We start from the raw sequence: 23,259 nt of genomic DNA, 5'->3' as shown, positions 1-23,259 counted from the left end.
CTATCCCCTGGTATTGCTATGTTGATTATTTTAACTTGTTTTTCTTTCTTCTCGACTACAGTGATATCTGGTGTATTGTGTGGCAGATGTTTCTCTGTTTGTGGTCGGAAGTCCCATAATATTTTTACATCTTCATTTTCTTCAACTTTTTCAATTTTATGGTCCCACCAATTTTTGGCTACAGGTAGCTTGTATTTTTGGCATATGTTCCAGTGTATCATCCCTGCTACCTTGTCATGCCTTTGTTTGTAGTCAGTCTGTGCGATCTTTTTACAACAGCTGATTAGGTGGTCCATGGTTTCATCTGCTTCTTTACAAAGGCGGCACTTGCTGTTTGTGGTGGATTTTTCTACTTTGGCTCTTACTGCATTTGTTCTTAGTGCCTGTTCTTGCGCAGCCAGTATTAAACCCTCTGCTTCTTTCTTCAAGTTGCCATTCTTAAGCCATTGCCAGGTCTTGGTGATGTCTGATTTTCCACTTATATTGTGCAAATATTGACCATGCAGGGGCTTATTTTTCCATTTTTCTGCTCGGTTCTTGACTTGTTCTTTCTTGTAGGCCTGCTTTGTTTCATTGGTGTTGAATAGTTTTGCAAACTTGACCATTTGAGGTGCATCTTCTTCACTGTCCTTGATATATTCTTCAAGGCCTCTTTTCTCCTCCTCGACTGTTTGATGGACTTACAGCATTCCTCTTCCACCTGAGCTGTGAGGGAGGTATAGCCTATCTACATCACTGCGGGGGTGCAGAGCATGATTGATGGTCATGATTTCCCTGGTCTTACGATCTAGCGTCTCTAGCTCTGCCTGGGTCCAGTCTATTATTCCTGCCGTGTATCTGATAACAGGCATAGCCCAGGTGTTTATGGCTTGTATGGTGTTCCCGCCATTGAGTCTGGACTTGAGGATTTTTCTAACTCTCCTGATGTATTCGCTTCCAATTTTTCTTTTAACTTCAGTGTGTGCGATGTTATCAGCCTGGAGTATGCCCAAGCATTTGTAATGTTCTTTCTCTTCCAGGTTCTTGATCTTGCTTCCATTGGGCAGTTCTATTCCTTCTGTTTTTCTTATTACCCCTCTGTTCATTATTAATGCAGCACACTTGTCTAGTCCAAACTCCATTGCTATATCGCTACTGAATATACGGACAGTGTTTAGCAGTGATTCGATTTCTGACTGGGACTTTCCATACAACTTCAGATCGTCCATGTACAGCAGATGGTTGATTTTAATTGATGTTTTAGATGTTTGGTATCCGAGGCCTGTTCTGTTTAGTATTTGTGAAAGTGGGTTCATGGCGATTACAAACAACAGAGGGGATAGTGAGTCCCCTTGGAAAATGCCGCTTCTAATGCTAACCTTTCCAAGTGTCTCACCATTGATTATTAACTGTGTACTCCACATGCTCATTGCTTTAAATATATATATATATATGGATGTTTTTGCTGACACCAGTTGTTTCTAAACATTTTAGTATCCATGTGTGAGGCAATGAGTCGAAGGCTTTCGTGTAGTCAATCCATGCAACACTTAGATTGGTTTTTCTTCTCTTGCAATTTTCTAAAATCATTTTGTCAATCAGCAGCTGGTCTTTTGTGCCTCTGGTGTTCGGACAATTTCCTTTCTGTTCAACTGGAAGCTGTTTGTTAGTTAATAAGTGTTGCATCACTTCCTCTGCTATTATTCCAGTTAATAATTTGAACATGGTTGGCAGGCAGGTTATCGGCCTATAATTACTTGGAACTGCACCTTTTGCTGGGTCTTTCATGATGAGATGAGTTTTCCCAGTTGTTAGCCATTGTTCAATATCACCTCCTTGCAAAATGTGATTGAACTGTTTTGATAGTTGTTTATGAAGGCTTGTTAGGTGTTTAAGCCAAAAGCCATACAGTTCATCATCGCCTGGTGCAGTCCATTTTTTAATTTTCTTTGCTCTTTCACTTATTAATTCTGACGTTATTATTAGATCTTGCATTAGTTGGTTACATTTTTTGACCTCTTTCATCCAGCCTGCTTTTTTATTATAATCTATTGGATTGTCCCATAATTTCCGCCAGAATTGCACTGTTTTTTCTTTATTTTGTGTTTCTACGTTTCTTGCAGTTTCTCTTTCTGTGCTTTGGTAGAAACGTCTCTGATTCGACTGGAATTGGAGATTCTGCCTGTGTTGTGTAATTCTGGCTTCGTATCTGCTAATCTTCTTTGACACTGTTGTTATTTGCTGCTTTATTATTTCCAGGACCTCTCTCATTTTCCTTGAATCTAGGTGGTATTTTTGGATCAGATACTGTTTGGTGTTTTCATTCTTCAGCTTCTTGTCTTTCATATCTTCCAATTTACTAGCATCCGATCTAAGCCTGGTGATTTTATTTTCTAATCTAATCTTCCATGTAGGTGATGTACTACTTTCTTTTTTTACAGGTCCACTGATCTTATATCTGAGCTCTTGTGTTGTTATTGTTTCTGCACTGTATATTAGTTGGTTTGTTTCTTGCAAATTATTGGTTGTTATTTCTGCAAGTGCAGCAGAGACATCTTTTAATGCCTGAGCAAGTTGTTTTTTGGCAACTGTTTTTAGAGCTGGAAGTCAAACCCTGGTGGTTGTTTGATTCATGTGCTCAGTTATTTTTTGCTTTAGTTCTTCTTGCTTTTCTGTTAAACGGCATTTGGGTTTTTGAGGTGAAGGCAAAGGGCAGGTTGTCTGGTTTTGATTTTGAAACAGTTCAGCAACAGTGGCATCCTCGATTTCCAACACCTCCTCCACCTGCGCCTTAGCAACTTCTTCTGTTGGTGGTAATTCTTCTTCCATATCTTGAGCCTGTGTTGCTCTTTGCAGTTCTTCCAGCTCAACTTCTGGGAATACTTTATTTCTGATTATGAATCTTCTCTGGTCTGCTAGCCTTTGTTCTGTTATTTCTGTATCTGGATGCTTCTCTTTCCAAATTTGGTACATTCTTTTTAAATAACCTCTTCTAATTGGACTAAACTTGTAATAGCAGATCATTATTTCCTTGTTGGCATTTTTCGTATATTTTTTTCGGTTAAGCGACGTTTCTTCCAGTAACTTTGCTGTCTTCAGCCCTGGTTGCTCAACTGAAGATCCTGAGTCCTGTTGCCCACTTGCCACCAGATGTCCAGGGACTTCAGCACCTGGCGCAGTCCTTGTTGACCCAGGCGACGACCAATCCGGTATAGATTTATTAAAGTTACGTCTCACCATATTGTTGATGGGAGAAGCACACTTCGTCTGGCTCCTCTGGTGAGACCTGTCCAGTATGGTTGGACCTCTGGCATAGCTCTCACCTTCCTCAGAGCACGCAAGCCCCACAACCACGCCAAGGTAGTGCCTCACTGGGCGTTGTTGTTGTTGTTATTTATTTGATTTCTATACCACCCTTCCAAAAATGGCTCAAGGCCGTTTACACAGAGAAATAATAAATAAATAAGATGGATCCCTGTCCCCAAAGGGCTCACCTTCTAAAAGGAAACACAAGACAGACACCAGCAACAGTCACTGGAGGTATTGTGCTGGGGGTGGATAGGGCCAGTTACTCTCCCCCTGCTGAATAAAGAGAATCGCCATGGTAAAAGGTGCCTCTTTGCCCAGTTAGCAGGGTACCTGCTAACTAGCCAAATACTCTCCCACTATGTTGGCACATCAGACCTTCACAAGGGAAATAGTTAACTCCTTTCTTGCATAAGAGAAGTCACTTTGCTAATCTTCTCTTTGGGAACTCAGATAAACACAGTGCACTCCACCCCGTCATCAACACACTAATGATTTGACAAGGACCAAGAGCTGAAGTTGTTAAAATGCAGTTTTAAAATGCCATTTGCCATTTCCACACTGGGGCCCTCACCCACTCCAGGCCCACCAGTCTTCTCTCCCTCTCACCTGTTCAACCTTCCTTCCTGATGGGTGATGGCCCATGCGAGCCAATTCAGCACAGTCAGCATGGCACAGTATAACGACATCAAGACCTGGCTCCAGGTTATGATGTCATTATACAACACTGTGGACAGGGCCGTGGAGGCCAGCAGCAGCGAGTGAGCACAGTAGCAGCCAATTTGAACATAGGATTGGACCAGCATCACAACGCCACTGCTCTTCTTAAGTTCCTAGCAACTGCGCTATTATTTGCATATTTACAGACTATGTCTGAGGAATTTGAAAAGTATGTATTTTAAAAAATAATCAGCACAGTCTTTTCATTATGTAATACAGGAGGCCCTCTTTTTTTGCGGAGCTTCCGTTCTTGCCTATCATTGTGAAAATGGAAGTGCAAAAAAAGAAACCTTGAGCCTTTAGGAACTGGGCAGCTAGGTTCCTCAGCACACTGAAATGTGCTAAAATATCCAAAAAGTGACCAAAAAAGCAGCCGGGGGGGTGGGTGGGTGGGATACAGCACAATATCTTGCTATCCAGCAATGTACCCTAAACACTCTGATTTTTTGTGTATGTGTGTGTGTGTTGTGTTTTTAAGAGCTACAAAATGACTCTGCACGGCCTCCAGGGTGGAAATGCCACCGAAGTCACTTCTGGCCCCTCAGGAACCGTGAAGAGCTGAAAACAGCTGGAATTTACCCCAGCAAAAACTTAAACCAGGTCCTTATGACCTGTCCCTGAATGCCAGAAACCGCGAATGGAGAACCCGCAAATAATGAGGGTCTCCTGTACTATTTAAATTCCACATGAGAATGGAAGCCCACATTTCTGAAGAATGTAGGTAATTTCTAACATTAACAAAAGATTTTTTTAAAAAAATATCCATAAAATAAAATCTTGATGTTTAAAAATGTGAATTGGGGCTCGAAGTCTGAGAATATCCCTTTAAAGAAGGAAAAAGAACCGCAAGAGCACAAACAAAAACCTACTCTCTCCTGCCCTTCGCATTACCTTTCCATCATTAACAACATATTTAGATATGTTTAGTAGCGGAGCGTGCACAAACGTCGTTAAATTACCTATTTTGGTCATGTTATAAAGATTATTTATAACTGCTCCTTTTTGCAAGCCATCTGGCAAAATGGATTTCCAGTAAAACCAACTGCTGGGTAAGAAAACAATGTTCGCCCCAACTAAATTAAAAGGGCATTTAAAGCTGAGTTGGAAACACTTTAGTGACTCAGTCAACCCCTCCTCTCCCTTCCCCACTCTTAAGCCATGAAATGAAATAAACTGTTAGCAACAGAATTGTTATGAGTTGACCTTCATAGTCAGACTATGTCTAATGGGGATGGAGGGCAGAAATATAGCATATCCAGATCTAACAGTAGATCTCTGGGTGATTTGCAGTAGATCTGTTAAGACAAGGGCTCTCCAACTGTGTCCCCAGATGTTATTAGACTACGAGGCTCTTCTCACGATTGGGTGAGAAGAGCCTGGGGAGGGTTAGCAGGGAGAGTGAGCTTAGCCCACTCTCCCCGCAGACAAGTAGTCAGTCTGCTCCGGGTGGCCGAAGTGGCCGTCCACATGACTACCGGCTCCGTTACGGAGCCGGCGGGGGCTGGGAGGATCAGGGGCCACATGACCCCTGGAAGCTCCAGCATGCCCTGCGCGAGCGCGCAAGGCATATTGGAGAGACCCCCAAGCGGGGAGGCGGCTTTTCAGCCTCCCGCTGGGGAGGTCTACTCATGAGTTGCCGCGGAACTGCAGCACGGCAACACACACAACCGGAAAGCCCGGTAGCGGAGCGCTCGCTCCACTAACATGGGCTTAGGGGAGGGCTATCTAAGCGGGAGACCCGCTTTCGTGAGACCGGGATTCGGCTGCGAGACCGGTGTTTCCCACGATCAGGCAAAATCGGGCTAGGCTCCCCCAGCCCGATTTCGCCTGATCGTGAGAATAGCCTCTACAGCTCCCATCTGGCCATGGCAGCTGAGATGATGGGAACTGTAGTCCAAAAACATCTGGGGACCCAAGTTGAAGAATGACTCCTGCAGATGATACTCAAGCCTTCACACATTGTTTATGGATACTGGGACTAGCCCAAAGATCTAGGACAATGGACACATAACAAAATTACCAAACTTAGTGACAGACATAATGGAGGGGAGGGGAAATGGGGTTCTCTCTATCTCCTTTACAAGTAACCCACTTAGAGAGGACTCAGTCTGAAAAGCTTTGCAGGAAGGACAGGAGTGTTGTAGGAAGGGCAGGGGTGTTGGCAGCTTGACTGCGGCGTGTGGCCGAAGGACAAAGTCCTCTGGCGGCTCCCCCACCTGCTAGGCTTTACCATAGCGTGCCCAAAGCGTATGTGTCTCCCATGACACACACACCCCCGTGCCTGACGTCAGATGCAAGGGGGCAGGGCCAATGCCAAGAACGATGGCCCCTCAGACCCAGCAGAGCTTCCCTTTCCCAGCCAGCAGTTCATCGAATCACCGACTGTGAGCTTGTTTTCCTGCTGAGAAGGCAGGGAAAGGAAGGGGCGGCAGGGAGGTGTCCTGCTGCCCCAATTACTCTACGGATTACGGCGAAAGATCGGGAAAGCGGCGGGAGGGGTAAGTAAACCCTCCCACCGCTCTTAAAGGGACCCCCCCCACCCCAGTGCCGGACCGCAATTGGCGGTTCCGTGCACACCCCTAATTAACACATATGTTCCAAAGTTTAGACAAGATGCATGCCTGGATATCTAGGCCCATGGCCTAAAGGAAAAAAGAACGGAACACCCCTTATTTTAAAAGGATCCTGTAGAAGACCCACATGCCCCTTACTCCTGCATGGTCATCTCCTTTAGTATATAGCCCCCCCAGGACTGTAAATAGTCCTCTTAGACCTCTTAAATCACCTGACACCAACCTCCTTCCATTTCAGTGGATATCCCTCAGGGTCAGACACGAAGTTCAGGTTCTCAGCCTTCCCATAGGAAGGAAGAAATTAGAGCAGAAATGAAATACAGAAAGAACTGGACAGGACTATAAAAGTAAAACACTAGAAAGTTTCAGGTGGGGAGGGGGAGGGAGGAAGATGAATTTGGAACATATACGAGTAGATAAAGGGAAAGTGAAGGTTATGGACAACAGAGTAAAACAGAGGAACAACTGTACTGGAAAGACATTCGGATTGGATCGTGAAGCCAGACAGGGAAGCTAAAAGTTTGTGTCTTTCTTTTTCAGTCTAATATTCTTAAGAACAACCCTGTACAGAAATATAGGTAAATGATATATCTCCTCTGCTAACTGAGCAAAGAGGCACCTTTTAAAAGTGGCAATTTTCTTTATTTAGCAGAGGGAGAGCAACTGGCTCTATCCATCCCCAGCACAGCATCCCTCCAGTGGTTGAAGCTGATGTCTAGCTTAGGGGTGTTTTTTTTAGACTGTGAGCCCTTTGGGGACAGAGAGCCATTTTATTCATATCTATACAAACCATTTAGGGGAATTTGGTTGGACTTTGGTTCATCGTATTCATTTAAGAATTGCCAGAGTCATGCTTCACCTCCTCCAGTAGCAGTGGAGTCATCAGCAGCGATTAGGAACTCCTTCGCTGAAGTTCCACACTAGGGGTGTGTACGGAACTGTTTTTTGCAGTTTGGTTTGTATTCAAACTGAGCTACCGGTCCGTGAACCAGTTCGGTTGAACCGACCCACGGTTTGGTCCATTCGATCGAACTGATTCCACCCGTAGTCGAGGGGCTATGCTTGTAAAGGGGAATCCTGCCCTTAAAAGTCTTCTGAGGGCAGCCGGTGGGGTCAGGGGCAATTTGCCACTGGTGGCTCCTCAAAACTCCAGCGTGGCATGAGTGGAGGCTGGAACTGTGCCGCCACCATGTGAGCCACACTGCTGGGGGGAGCGCCGGGGTTTAGAACCGCGTCAGCACCAGCAAGGTGCCCTCTCGTCAACCCTGCCCGCGGCTGCCTTTGGAAGCCTTTCACTTGGACCAGGATATTAGGGTTCATGTCTCTGCTCTGTCATGAAACTCGCTGGGTTATCTTGGCACTCAGCCTAATCTACAGATTTGGGTCCCTAAGGCCTTTGGTCATTGTGACCAGGAATGATGTGAGTTGTTGTCCAACAACATCTGGAGACCCAAGTCTGAGAACCCCTGTGCTAAGCCATTAAAAGAGAATGTCTACGCTAGAAGTACCACCTTAAGCGGCGCAGCAGGGAAATGCTTGACTGACAAGCAGAAGGTTGCCGGTTCAGATCCCTGCCGGTATGTTTCCCAGACTATGGGAAAGGCATCATCTCATACTGTGTGGGAGGAGGCCATGGTAAACCCTTCCTGTATTCTATCAAAGAAAACCACAGGGCTCTGTGGGCGCCAGGAGTTGAAATTGGCTCGATGGCACACTTTACTTTATGCTAGAAGTGGGCATCCACTGCTGAAGGATCAGCACTCTGGTATAAAGAACATTTGAATAGCCTTGCTGGACGAGGCCCAACGCCCAGCTACCTAGTCCAGCACCCTGTTTCCCACATTGGCCCACCAGATGCCTTGGGAAGGTACACAACCAAGAGATGAAGGCATGCCCCCTCTCCTGCCACTGCTCCTCTGCAACTGGTATTCAGAGGCATCCTGCCCCTAAACATGGAGGTAGCCTATAGCCATCAGCATGGATAAGAGTTGTCCTCCATGAATTTGTCTAAGCCCCACTTAAAGTCATCCAAGTTGGTGGCCGTCGCCACATCGGGTGGCAGAGAATTCCATAGCTTAATCACGCACGTAGGAAAAAGTACGTCATTTTTTCAGCCCCCACCCCCCACCCCATGTCCTGGCAAGCAGTTTCATGGCACAACGCCTGCTCCTCATGTTTTGAGAGAGGGATTAAAAACTTCACCCTATTCACTTTCTCCACACTACAACTCCACACTCTAAACCTACTCCTACTTATGTACCGCTTTTCAACAAAAGTTCTCAAAGCGGTTTACAGAGGGAAATAATAGGGCTCGCTATCTAAACAGAAAAATAAGGTAGACACCAGCAACACTCACTGGAAGGATGCTGTGCTGGGGTGGGATTGGGACAGTTGCTCTCCCCCTGCTTAATATAAGAGAGCCACAACTTTACAAGGTGCCTCTTTCTCAGTTAGCAGGGGGAACTTCTCTCATGTCTCCCCTTAGTCCCTTTTTTCCTAAACTAAAAAGCTCTTATTACCCCACAAGGAAGGTGATCCAGCCCTTTGGCGGTGTCAGAGATGGGACTACAACCGATCGTATCGCTCACTCTGGGATGAAGTGATGGGGAGGCACTCAAAAATCCAGGCCCTTCACGACCTACCAGTTTATCCAGAAGCTCCTGCTTGTTCTTCCTTTTTAAGAGCTGCTGCATTTGCTCCTCCTTCTGGATGAAGAGCCGCCTCTGCTCATTCTCCTGCCGCTCAACTTCCAGCGCCTCTTCAAGCTCCTCTTGCTCTCGAGACTAAGATGCACAACCAACAATTGTAAGCACTTCTGGGAGAAACAAATCCAGATTCTCTAGAGAGGCACATTTCTACAAGTTATTAAAAAAAAAAAACAACAACTGGTAAAGCAGCCACTAAATCAAAATGTTTGACAGGATTGGTGGGACATCAGCAAGGTCTAGTTCCCCCTGGGGTAGTAAGCCTTTGTTTGGACTATACCACGTCAGATTGCAAGGGAGAGCTGATGTGATTAAACAACACTCTAGCCCAGGGTTTCTTAACTGTGAGCCCCCAGATGTTGCTGGACTACAACTCCCATCATCCCCAGACATGGCCTTTGTGGCTGAGGATGATGGGAGCTGTAGTCCAAAAACATCTGGGGGCCCAAAGTTAAGAAACCCTGCTCTAGCCTATACATTACAAAACAAAAATCCCTGGCTTACAAACAGAGCAGAGAGCGGTACTCTCAAGAGGGATGCAGGTGTGCTGGTTGTGCGACACTCACCTCTCCGTTGCTGCTCCTGGTGAAGCCATGGGAGGCTCTGTGCCAAACACATTCTACTACTACTACCGCTTTTCAAAAAAAGTTTGCAAAGCAGTATAGATCGATAGATAGATAGAGATGGTCCCCTGTCCTCAAAGGGCTCACAATCTAAAAAGAAACATAAGGTTAAGCACCAGCAACAGCCACTAGAGGGATGTTGTGCTGGGGATGGATAGGGCCAGTTGTTCCCCCCCTGCTCAATAAAGAGAATCGCCACTTTAAAAGGTGCCTCAGTGAGCAGGGGTCTGGTCACTGCTGCTGCACCCGACCGCCAGCTGGGCTCAGCAGCAATGACACAGAGCATTGTTGGCATTGTTGCCATGCTTTGGCTAGGAGCACTGATGGACTGGTGAGCATTTCACAAGCAGCACGCCCGCATCCCTCTTGGGTACAAGGCTCGTTGTGTTTCATGTAACCTCCACACTTAAGCTAGGCTACAACCCTCGTCTCTGACCTGCTAGTTTTCTATGTGCAGGAACTGTTGGTTTCAGTCACATGAGCCCCCATCTGCAGCAGTGCTCCCTCTAAGGCAATGGTAGAACATGGGGACATAGAACATAGGAAGCTGCCATAAACTGAGTCAGACCATTGGTCTATCTAGCTCAGTATTGTCGACACAGACTGGCAGCAACTTGTCCAAGGTTGCAGGCAGGAATCTCTCTCAGCCCCTATCTTGGAGATGCTGCCAGGGAGGGAACCTTCTGATGCTCTTCCCAGAGCGGCTCCATCCCCTGAGGGGAATATCTTCCAGTGCTCACACTTCTAGTCTCCCTTTCATATGCAACCAGGGCAGATCCTGCTTAGCTAAGGGAACAAGTCATGCCTGCTACCACAAGACCAGCTCTCCTCTCCTAATGTTAGTGTTCCCTCTAAGGCATAAATAAATAATGATTGTCTCTATTGCTGCTTCTTTGTACATTGTATTTTGTATGGTTATTTTATGTTTGTATTTTAAATCTTTAGTCAGACTCAAGTTTTTATATTTTAGCAATATTTTAATTGTGTATTTTTATAGTCTTTTAAAAAAAATTCTGTGAACCGCCTTGGGATTGTTTTAATGAAAGGCAGTATATACATTTAACAATAAATAATAAATAAAATAAAATAAAATAAGGCGTACGCACACACAAATACACACACTTTTTAAATGTCTGCTCAGTTAATTTTCAATCCCACCCAATTTGACTCAGGAAGACCCCATTCTGAATGCCCATGCCCACACACTGCCTTGATACTGCCACCCAGAACAAAACTTATTCTACACACAGATGAAAAAAATTAGTGGGAACACTGATCTGCAGCCTCAAGTTGTACAGCCCAGATACAGATTTGCCACCTCAGTGAGAACTAGGCCTTTGGCTCTCGTAAGAGGTTCAAACATCCTAAACTAGCAGCAAAAAGGGAACTGCATTCTCTCTGCCTAGATGGTTTAAACAATGTATGGGCTGTGCCACTTGAGACATTCTACACCAGCGCAAGAATAGGAGAACCAAGTCAGAAGTGAGAGCAGGCGTAAGCAACCTTGGCTCTCCAGCCATAGTTGAACTACAACTCCCATCCTTCCCAGCTACAATAAATTGTGGCTGGAGTTGATGCGAGTTCTAATTTAACCACAGCTAGAAAGTAAAAACTGCTTACCATTGTGTCCAAGACAAGGCTCAGTTTCCCCACCTTTACAGCAATAACTAGGCCCATGGCCCATTAAATGAGACCTATAAACAAGAGGAACCACCTAACGGGGCAGTGGGGAAATAACTTGACGAGCAAGCCAGAGGTTGCCAGTTCGAATCCCCACAGGTATGTTTCCAGACTACAGGAAATACCTATATCGGGCAGTAGCGATATAGGAAAGATGCTAAAAGACATCATTTCATACTGTGAGGGAGATGGGAATGGTAAACCCCTCCTGTATTCTACCAAAGACAACCACAGGGCTCTGTGGTCGCCAGGCGTCAACACTGACTCGACGGCACACTTTACCTTTATAAACAAGAGGGCCATATATAATTATTATTTCATTTGCATCATTTATCAGCCCTAAACAACTTGGACCCTGGGTATTTAAGAGAACATCTTCTTTACTATAAACCACACCACCCACTGAGATCATCTGGAGAAGTTCATCTGCAGTTGCCACCGGTTCATCTGGTGGCTACTCGTGGACAAGCCTTCTCCATTGCTGCCCCGAAGCTTTGGAACACACTTCCTGCTGAAATAAGAGCCTCCCCATCTCTCACAACTTTTAAAGGGGCAGTCAAGACGCATTTGTTCACCCAGGCTTTTAATTAGATACTGTTTTAATTGTGTTTTAAAAATTGAAACTTTTTAATTTAATTGTTGAAATGTTTTAATCTTTATTGGTTGTTTGATTGTTTTGTAAACCACCCAGAGAACTTGTGTTTTGGGCGGTATAGAAATGTATGTATATATCTATCAAACAAACAAATAAATTAGTTTTCAGGCTTGGCCTGCTTTATTCCAACCACTTTTTAATCAATTTAGAAAAGTTTTGATAGCTAAAAAAGCCCTTTGAATCACTTGAAAATAAGTATAAGTTTAGATGCCAGAAAGATTTCTACTCTTCTGAGTATTCTACCACGGTTTCCCGCTTCCCTTTTTGAATTATCCAGAGAGCCGAGGGTCTCGAACTCGGGTCCCCAGACATTGTGGGATACAACTTCCATCAGCCTTCAGTCCAACTACATCTGGGGATCCAAGCTTGAGAACCCCTAACAGAAGAAGAGTTTTAATGAAGAAAGGACAAAGCAACTAACCAATTTAATCTTATTTTTCTGAATGACTTCTCTGTTCTCCTTCTGGTACATCTCCATTTTCCTTCTCGTATTCTCTACATCAACGTTGTTGGTCAGGTTGAACACTGGACCAGCATTTCAGAAGACAGCAGTGGGGAGGGGAGGAAGAGGCAGAGCTAGATGTTAACAACAGTCACGGCAAACATTACTTTCATGCAAGGGCAATATTTCCTAAAAACATTCCTTTCCTGACACTAAAACTCAATTTCTATTTCCAGACATCCTAAACTGTTACTCCACAGAACCCCACATGTAAAGATGGCAACCATGCACCTCAGATAAACTTGCATAAATGCATTTACACATGAACACAAGAAGCTTCCTTTTACCGAGTCAGAACGTTGGCCCACCTGGCTGGGTACTGTCAGCCCTGACTGGCAGCAGCTCCCCATGGTTTCAGGCAGGCATTCCCCGGCACTATCTAAAGATGCTGCCAGGAACTGAACTTGGGACCTTCTGCAAGCAAAAAGTGTCCCACTGAGTTACAGCCTCATCCCCACATCTCATTTTCTGGTTGATCCCGGTTGCAAAACAATTGCGGATATCTCAGTCTAGCTGCAGCCATCGGTTCCTACAGTCACTACTGGAAATGGTGGCCTCAGGAGAATTTGAGCGTGCTTGACACAAATGTGAATGGTACAGTTGGACGAGGTCAACTGCTCTGATTCCACCAGCTCAGAGGCATAAATGGAAGAAGGTGAAAGCAATCTGTAGCCAGCACGAGCAGGCCTCTGAGTTGCCTGGACTAATCCAACCCAGGAGCTTTTGCAGAGATCGGGGTGTAGTAGCACCCTGATCTGGCCTACTGGAGCAAGGCGGCTTCTTGGACTAGCCTTGCTTCAGCTCCCTGCAGCTCCATTCCTTGTGTGCTGGGTGGTGGCGCCCAAGCTGAATCCATGCCCCCACCAGTTCGAGGTCCACTATGCACTCAAAACCCAACACTAGATACTGCAAGGACAGGCAGAGTACCAACAGGAAATGTCCAATGGACCTTTCTTCTCCAACACCACCATTTTATTTCAGAAAAATAGCTTTCAGGGGAAGCGGGAAGGTTTTCTTTGGACCAAGAAGGCCCTTAAGAGAGCTCTAAAGAAGCATCTCTTTAGCCAGGCATTTTGATAACTATCATTTAAAATCATCATCATCTTTATTACAGTCACTGACCAACAAAATGGTTTTAAATTGTTTTAATTGTTTTGTTTTAATTTTGGTATTTTAATAGTTTATTTTGTAAACCAGCTAGAGGAAATTTTATTAGGCTGCATAAAAATGCTATAATTAAAGTTGGCAGAGTAAGGTTTAATTGTTCTAGTTAACTGTTTTTCCAATAACATTTTTTAAAAATCTGCACATTACACCTCTATTCCATCCTTACACGGGGTCCCATTGGTCCAGATTTGATCCAGATTACTCATCAGGTGCACACACACTTGAATTCAATAGTGCAGAAACCTCAGAAGTTTCCAGACCATTCATTAGGCCCTAATTCATTCATTTTATTTTATTTTAAATCCAAACTCAGAAAGCGTTTCAATAAACTGATACATTATTTACTAAAACATTTACACCCTGACTCATTCACAATCTGAGGCTGCTTCAAACAAAACAAAAAACACCCTTAAAGGAAAATAATAAGAGAAAATGAAATAAAAAATAATTTAGCCAGCCACCATCTTATGTACTCAGCTATCAAATGCCCACAGAAAATTAAAAAAGGATCTTGCATTATTATTTTTTTAAACCCAAAAGCTAATGGAGAGAAGCATCAGTGAACTTCATCAGGGAGGTCATTCCACAGCCTTGAGGCTATTATGGAAAATCCCATAAGGCCCCCTAAAAGAGCTATATGGGTTCAGTTCCATGGTAGGAAAACGTGAACCACAGAGCAGGTGGCTGCTCTGCAAGGATTTCAGCGGAGATGCTCATTCGTGCTCACAGCAAAGCACAAGTTCCAAACAGAACCTGCCTGTGGGTCGACAGCCTTAGGGGACTGAGGGGGAAAGAAAGAAGCAGCAGTAGCGTAGACTAGCTTTCTTTATCTCTTCGTCCATCTCTCACTGGCGGGTTTACATGTTGGCCTGCCTTTAGACATCTGTCAAAGTGCAATACAAAAAGCCCATTGTTTCATGAGCCTGAAAGGTTTAATTCTCTTTGAATACCAATTCAGTGTCTGAAGAAACAGTTTTCTCAACAAAAATTCTTCTGACTTTGCAGGGAAAAGGAAAATGCTTCAAAGTGAAAGGAAGGAGAGTCTTCCAAGCCATTGTGGGACTAGGCAGAAGACAAGGCAGAAACTGCATATACGATAATAGGCCACGTCTCAAGACCTGTGCTACTTTTCCTTACTCGCTGCAGCCCAAGCCAGTGTGGGAAGTCTCAAACCATGGACTTGTCGCCTTCCTCTCTGCACCAAGAGGGAGCCACTGGCTTTCTAGCCATTCCACTTGGGCACTATCAGTGCAGATGGCCAGGAGGTGCTATGGCAGTATACTAACTCAGCAGCCGTCAGGTGACACAAGGAGCCAATGGAATTTCAGCTGGCCCTATAAAGCCTAATCGTCTGGCCTGGCTCCTCAGAACTTGAGCTAGACAGCCCTTGGGCAACTCCAAGGGTAACGGAATCAGGCATGTTACCACTTTTTCAATACTGTAGCAATAAGCAAATGTTCAAGTTGATATTCTATATAACCCTATTATAAGGCCTTATTACACAAAACCCTTAAATATTACAATTAGTGTCTGAAACATGAATATATTGGTAATCAGAATGTGTGGACATCATTTCATATTCCATTATAAAGGTATTTCACATGTTTCAGACACTATCGATAATATTTCATTTTGTAAATATTAGAAATCTATGAAATATTTTTACATTATTAAATATAAAATATTGCATTTTTTAAAAATATGGCCTTATAGTAGAAGACATTCTCTTGCCAGTGGATATAGAGAATATCTACTTGAAGGTTTGCATATGGATACACTATTGAAAAAATGTTAACATGCCTGAATCCGTTACCCTTGGAATTGCATTCTTGACCAAACTGCTGTCAATTGCCAGTGTCTGTTTCTCTGCTGACTTTCTTGCTGGTTTGCATTCTCAACATCTGCCTTGCCTCAATAACCTCAGCCTGCCTGGCCAATGGCAACCAGGCTTTTGCTTGCCCAATTCAGGCAGTGCCTCCAAAACCACTAGCCCAATCATGCAGTTTGTAAGCACAGGCATTTCTCCAAGGACCTCTAACTACTTGTTATGAGGTGATTATGACAAAGTATAGCAGGCACTGGCACAGACCTAAACCACACCTCTAAAATATCCTCAGTCCTGAGGCACTATAAGTTTTCCCAAACAAAAAGCATGACACATTACTTCCAGAATATATTTATTTCTCTGGTGGCTATAGGCCACCTCCAGCCTCAGAGGCAAGATGCCTCTACATAAAAACATAAGAACAGCCCTGCTGGATCAGGCCCAAGGAAGCCCATCTAGTCCAGCATCCTGTTTCGCACAGTGGACCACCAGATGCCACTGGAAGCCACAGGAAGAAGTTGAGGGCATGCCCTCTCTCACTCCCCTGAAACTGGTAGTCAGAGGCATCCTGCCTTTGAGGCTGGAGGTGGCCCACAGCCCTCCAACTAGAAGCCCTTGATAGACCTCTCCTCCATGAAGTTATCCAAACCCATTCTTAAAGCCATCCAGGTTGTTGGCTGTCACCACATCTTGTGGCAGAGAATTCCACAAGTTGATTATGCATTGTGTGAAAAAGTACTTCCGTTTGTTGGTCCTAGATTTCCCGGCAATCAATTTCATGGGATGACCCCTGGTTCTAGTGTTATGGGAGAGGGAGAAGAATTTCTCTCTATCCACTTTCTCCACACCATGCATGATTTTATAGACCTCTATCATGTCTCCCCGCAGTCGTCTTTTTTCTAAACTAAAAACCCCCAGGTGGTGTAGTCTTGTCTCATAAGAAAGGTGCTCTAGGCCCCTGATCATCTTGGTTGCCCTCTTCTGTACCTTCTCCAGTTCAACAATGTCCTTTTTTAGATGTGGTGACCAGAATTGTACGCAGTACTCCAAGTGTGGTCGCACCATAGTTTTGTATAAGGGCATTATAATATTAGCAGTTTTATTTTCAATCCCCTTCCTAATTATCCCTAACATGGAATTGGCCTTTTTCACAGCTGCTGCACATTGAGTTGACACTTTCAATGAGCTGTCCACCACAACCCCAAGATCCCTCTCCTGGTCAGTCACCGACAGCTCAGATCCCATCAGCATATACTTGAAGTTGGGTTTTTTGTCCCATGTGCATCACTTTACACTTGCCAACACTGAACCGCATTTGCCACTGTGTCACCCACTCCCCCAGTTCGGAGAGATCCTTTTGGAGCTCTTCACAATCAGTTATGGATTTCACTACCCGAAAGAGTTTGATATCATCTGCAAATGTGGCCACTTCGCTGCTTATTCCTACTTCTAGATCATTTATGAATAAATTAAAAAGCACCGGTCCCAGTACAGATCCCTGCGGGATCCCACTTCTTACTTCCCTCCATTGTGAAAATTCTCCATTTATACCTACCCTCTGTTTCCTGTCTTTCAACCAGTTAGCAATCCACACATGTACCTTATCCCATGACCCCTTATCCCATGACAGCTAAGTTTCCTCAGGAGTCTTTGATAAGGAACTTTGTCTCAATACCAGATGGAAGGAAGCAACAGCAGGAGAGAGAGCATGCCCTCAGCTCTTGACTGGGGGCTTCCCAGAGGCATCTATTGGGCCTTGGGCCTGATCCAGCAGGGCTGTTCTTAAACACATTTTATTCAGATTTGCTGTTTAACAAGCATCTGAATTGGCTCAAAACAAGTAGTACAATTGTTTTAAAACATCACACACAATAAAACAATCATTAAAACATTACATTCCCAATGGCATCTGACTGGCCACCATGGGAAACAGAATGTTGGACTTGATAGCCCTTGGTCTGATGGCTTGATGATAATAAATCTGAATACAGGAGGACCTCAATATTCAGGGGGGGTTTCGTCCCGCAGTTGTACCGTGGATATGGAAACCGTGAATATCGAGGCATTACATCAATGTATTCACAGGAGTTAGGTCCCCAGTCAGCCAAAGATGCTTCAAAACTACCTAAAATTGGCTGGTTTTTCTGGGGATGGAATGGAGGGGGGAGCTCCTTACTATGCTTTGCTGCTCCCCACAAGTCGTGCTGTGCCCCCAGAGTGCCCTAAAATCAGTCAAAGTTGACTTTTTTTTTTTTTTTAATGGGAGCCTTTTTATGGCTCTGACAAACAAAATGGTGGCTGAAAATGACCTCTGCTGTCATTTCTGACCACCTCCAACCCATGGATATGAGTGGTTGGCATATGTTTTCTTTTGTTTTTTCCACATAAGCCGAGGTCGGTGTCTTTTTCCTGAGCACGGATACACGAATCCACAGATAACAAGGTCCTCCTGTACTAATTATCAATAACAACAACTTCTCAAAGTGGTTTGCAGAGCAAAAGAATTGGAAAAAAGCAATTGTCCCCTGTCCTCAAAAAGCTCACAATCTAAACACACACTGTCTAGATGCTATGCTGGGCTGGGTGGGGCAATTTGCCCTCCCCCTTGATAAATATCCCTTCCCTTGACAAGGTATCCCTTTGCCCAGTTAACAAGGGTCTTCCTATGTTCCTACCTGCCTATATCCTCCCAAACCTAATACCTTTCCCAGTTCATCTCATTGGGCAGTTTTATAAAATCTCCCTCTCTTAGCAATGTCTTTGACTCATCCACTCTTCTCTCCCCATCCCCAAATTAACGGCCCACCCCCGCCCCCTACAAAAGCCCGTGCCCTCAGGCTACAGCATCTGTAGGCCTGAAATCCAACAAGAGAGAGAGATCAAGGCCTGCTCTTAAACCTTCCTCCTCTTGCATTAGCACCATAAAAACACTGCCAAAATGGTATGCAGGGTCAAAAGCATCAAAGCACTCCCTGCTACTGTACTTGAAGGAGCAAGAGGATGAAAGGGGGGCCATATGGCTTCTTTCACGGTAAATAAAGCCATTGGGGGCACTGATGGTGAAGAATTTCAGTTTTACCCTTTATTTCTTTTCCCCCCTTTTACAATGTCAGCAACGCCCTTACAATATTTTCCCTGTAAGCCAGAACTATTGTATGCTTTCCCTCACCCATTTCAACCCCGATAGCTAGAAATGACATTTATTAGTGAAATATACCCTCCAGATGAACAGCTTACGGTTAAAAATGTAAGGAGATAGTAATTAGATAACCATTGGGTACCACGATAAAGCCCAGTGAAAAGAGATTTCGCTGTAACATTCTACGAGACACGCAGGAGATAAAAGCGTCCAGCGCATCAAATATACCAGCATAAGGCCTTACCAATTTCTTCTACTTCTTCCAGGAAGTCATTATATTCATTCAGACTGTGAAAGTCGTCTTCTCGTTTGTTGTATCTTTAAAAGAAGAGCGTATTAATGAAACAATGCCTCTGCATACAGCCACCACGCTAGAACGACAGCTTCTTATGCCACACCACTCTCATTGAGACGCGGAAGACCCAGAACCTAAGGCTTGTCTGGAATGACCCATGAGCGGCTCGCCTTAACAAGCTGGGGGGCACTGAACGGGGTACAACTGCCTCTGGTTCCCCGGCAGCTTTGGTTGCGCCTCTCCTGTTCATCCCATCCCACTCTGGCATTAACAAGCACTACACTGTCTTCAGGCCGGCTATTCATCAGGTAGAGCTACAGTAAAGTAAGGTGTGCCATCAGTGTCGACTCCTGGCGACCACAGAGCCTTCTGCGTGTCTTTGGTAGAATACAGGAGGAGTTTACCATTGCTATTTCCCGCACAGAATGAGATGATGCCTTTCAGCACCTTCCTATATCACTGCTGCCCGATACAGGTATCAGTGGGGATTTGAGTGATACGAGCCAGTTAATCACTGACCAGCCCACACAGCTCTATCTGATGCATGGCCAGCCTGCAGGCAGCACATAATTAATCTATGGAATTCTTTGTAATGGGATGTGGTGATGGCCACCAGCTTGGCTGGCTTTAAAAGGGGCTTAGACAGATTCATGGAGGACGGGTCTATCAGTAGCTAGCAGTCTGGTGTCTGTGGGTCATCTCCAGGCTCAGAGGCACAATGCCTCTCAATACCAGTTGCAGGGGAGCACAAGCAGGAGAGAAGGCATGCACATAACTCTTGCATGTTGGCTCCTCAGAGACATCTGCTTGGCCATTGTGTGAAACAGGATGGTGGATCAGATAGGCCTTGGGCCTGATCCAGCAGGGTTGTTCTTATTTTCTCATTAACACCAGAGCAGAATGGGAGAGAGAGGCACAACCAGAGCTGCTGGGAACCAGACGCAGCTGTGCCTCATTTGCCCCGCTCCCCCCTGCTCACCCGCCCCCTCCTGCTATTGGACTGACCACATTTGAACTCTTGAGCAATTTAAACAGCCAGTGAAAATGCTTCTCCAAATTAAAATTATAGCTAGGATAGAGGTCCTAAGTAAAAGGGTGTGTGGTCTGAATTAATATCTGCTCCATCCCACACCCAAGGCCCTCTCTGCATTGCTCCAATGACTTCAGCAGGGGATCACATGGCCTTTTCAGTCATGGCACCAGTAGTACGGAACGCCCTGCCCATGGGAACCCACCTAGTGCCACCAGCCTTCTGTCGCCTGATTAAACGGTGATTTTGCTCTTTTATTTTTAAGAAATAAGTCCACCTTGTTCCAAGGGCAGTGGTCAACACCAACTAATTTTACTAGAGCAATTATTATTGAAATTTGGTAGTCCTTCGGAGTAACTCCTGTGTACACTAGCGGAGGGATACCAGCGGCGGCCCGTGTCCAGCCGCAGCACCCCTCGCCCTGCCCCCTACTTCTGATGCAGGCAGTTCTCCACACCCCCACATCTGACATCAGACATGGGGGTGTGGTCAAGCTCCCGAACAGGGTTGCGGGGCTCCGTTCGGGAGTTAGATCAAGGCCGGGGCTGCCTTAAAGGCAGGGAGAGCCGCTCCTGGCTGTGCTGCGAATGCAGTGCTAGCCATTTAACTCCCGGACAGGGCTGCACAGCCCCATTCAGGAGCTAAAGCAGCCCCCCGCCGCATCTGACATCAGACGTGGGGGAAATGTCCAGGCCGCAAGGTGCGGCTCCTGTGGGGCGGTGGCCTGGGTTCTTTGAACCCAGTAACCCAATAGTGGCTACGCCCCTACTTGTGTAGTACTATTGAGTAATTTAGGATGTCAGCCAGTGGTAGACATGCCCCTCAGCATAACACTGGCAGTTCACAACCACCTGCGCTGCTGTGGGGCTCTAACACACATGCCCACAGTGCAGCTGTGCAAGAGGGCTGTTCCAGTACAACTCATCCTTTTGCAATCTCAAACATTATGTCCATTATTCCCAATGCAAGTAGCGTGCTACCTGGGGTCACACAAGGGTGATGTGTACCAGAACAGCCCTCTTGTGCAACAGCACTGTGGTGTACGCATTAGAGTCCTCCAGCAGCATAGGCAGTTTTGAACCACCCACTGGTTCATTACAGTGTGGGGCACATCAGCCAGTGTGACTTGAATATATTACTTGCACCATTTCTTACCCGCCCCACCGCCTCACACCCCAGTAAGATGACTCAAACAAGTGTTGCTCTATTGGCCCCAGAGAATAATAATAGGACATAATTCCTCGTCAGGCAGAGTCTGAAGAATGGTTAGCTACATTCCCACCCTTCAGGTGTGTAAACTCAAAAGTTTGCATATTCCTCTACTAATAGAAGATGTTCTACTGGAAGATATCCTGAACCCAAAAGGTTGAGGTAACCTCCATGAAAAAAAACATGAGTATACAAACTAGAAAGAAGCCAGGATAATGATTTTTTTAGTGTCATTTCTAGAGGGCCATCAAAAACTAGTTGCTGCGTGCAAGACATAACAGAAGACGTAGGCACTACCCTCTGGTCCACAATCTAAATGAGAGATGAGACATAGAGAAGGACGCAGACAAACTAGCTAAAATGGGGGCCCACCAGCCTATATTATCTTTAGAGCTCAGGGGGCAGCAGATCGTCATCTGGCGCCGCCTTTGCTCAAAACTCAAGGATAAGTATTTTCATTTCTACAGAAGCCACTGGCTACCATTTTTGGAGGACAATCCAGTTTTGCCTTGATTCAAATTGAATTACTTAAAAAGGAAGTGGTTTGCCATGTTTCCTATCAGTGCCTTGATTAAGGCAGTCCAGTTTTGCCTTAAGGGGAGTTCCCATTTAAACTTTTATTTACATCATTCTGTTTTCTTTATAGAATAAACAGTATTGGGCAAGTCACATTTCTTCACTGGGCAGTCTCTAACTGATCTCACCTCTGATTTTTATCTCCAATCTCCCCTAATGTGTGGGTGTATGTATTATTTATCTTTAAATGTTCATACCACCTTTCATTAAAACAGGTTTACAAAACATTTAAAACAATATGAGACTACAAAACAGTTACACAATAAAAATATTAAATTGGTATATAAGAATACAAATCTAATTAAAGGTTTAAAAAAACATACATAATAGGACCATAAAATACAGAGCAGCAGCAACAAAAACAACACTTACAAACATCTGGGTAAAAAGCCAAGATTTCACTTGTAAAGCATTCTATCTGTGTAAATAGAACTTTAAAAATTCACAGATTTGCACACCCAACAGTATATATGCCAGGCAGGTAAAGTGATCTTTCTTTTTAAAAGAACCTGCTCTACAACAAATGCTTGTTAAAATAAAAACATTTATAATCAGCTGTCAGTTATGTTTTGACAGGTTGCCTTTGGTGGCTCTTTTATCATGAAAAAAATTAGATACAGAACTTTTATGATCAAAATAAAATGATTGTCGAAAACCATTTACAAAGACTTGGACTTTAAAATCTCCTGACACATTAAGTCAACAGTACAGGTTATTTCCATCCAGATTGTTACATCTGTTCAAATCTGCAATGTAAAAAACATGTTCTTTATGAAACAGAATTTTTTTTAACTTGGTGATGAGACCATCGATAACCTCTTTTGGTTTTGTATCTATTAAAAGATACCACATTTATCATCTCTGGATATCCAAACCAAGAAATGTTAGTGCATCATTTAAAATGCCCCCGCCCACAAAACAAGCAAATGCCAACCCTTGAAGAATGAACAGATGAGGCCTAGCTTATTTGCAGGGCCCTGACACTCACATTTTCAACACCTTCTTCCGGATTTCCACCTCCTTGTCAACAGCTGGATCCTCAAAGAGCTGCACTCTGAAATTGCTTTTCCGCAAAGGGGTGTCGCACTCCTGGCAGTTCCCGGCCCCCCGGACAAACAGCAGCTCCACGCAACTTTCACAGCTGAAAGAAGGAAAACATCTGAATGCAAAAATTTATGCTTGGGCGTTGGGGAACCACACATAGCAGCCAACACCAATCTCAAATTTTTCGATCTTCAACATTCTCCAATTAATTTTGAAGAAACCCTGCATGTG

At 44.6% G+C, this 23,259-nt stretch overlaps 1 protein-coding gene across 3 annotated transcripts in view; it reads right to left on the bottom strand.

Moving 5' to 3' along the window:
- MNAT1 (MNAT1 component of CDK activating kinase) overlaps window positions 1–23,259 on the bottom strand; it is a 191,285-nt gene that overhangs the window by 112,583 nt on the left and 55,443 nt on the right. For all 3 annotated transcript variants that reach the window (XM_053259488.1, XM_053259507.1, XM_053259497.1), the window contains exons 2-5: window positions 22,973–23,125; window positions 19,119–19,192; window positions 12,663–12,766; window positions 9,221–9,361 (exon numbers count right to left, since the gene is read on the bottom strand). In XM_053259488.1, the coding sequence (XP_053115463.1) occupies window positions 9,221–9,361; window positions 12,663–12,766; window positions 19,119–19,192; window positions 22,973–23,125 (472 nt within the window). The remainder of the gene's footprint in view (window positions 1–9,220; window positions 9,362–12,662; window positions 12,767–19,118; window positions 19,193–22,972; window positions 23,126–23,259) is intronic.

The sequence above is a fragment of the Hemicordylus capensis genome, chromosome 1 (assembly GCF_027244095.1).
Source record: "Hemicordylus capensis ecotype Gifberg chromosome 1, rHemCap1.1.pri, whole genome shotgun sequence".
Lineage (NCBI taxonomy): Eukaryota > Metazoa > Chordata > Lepidosauria > Squamata > Cordylidae > Hemicordylus > Hemicordylus capensis.
Note: the sequence above shows the minus strand (reverse complement) of the source record. Positions and strands in the feature narration are given on the sequence as shown.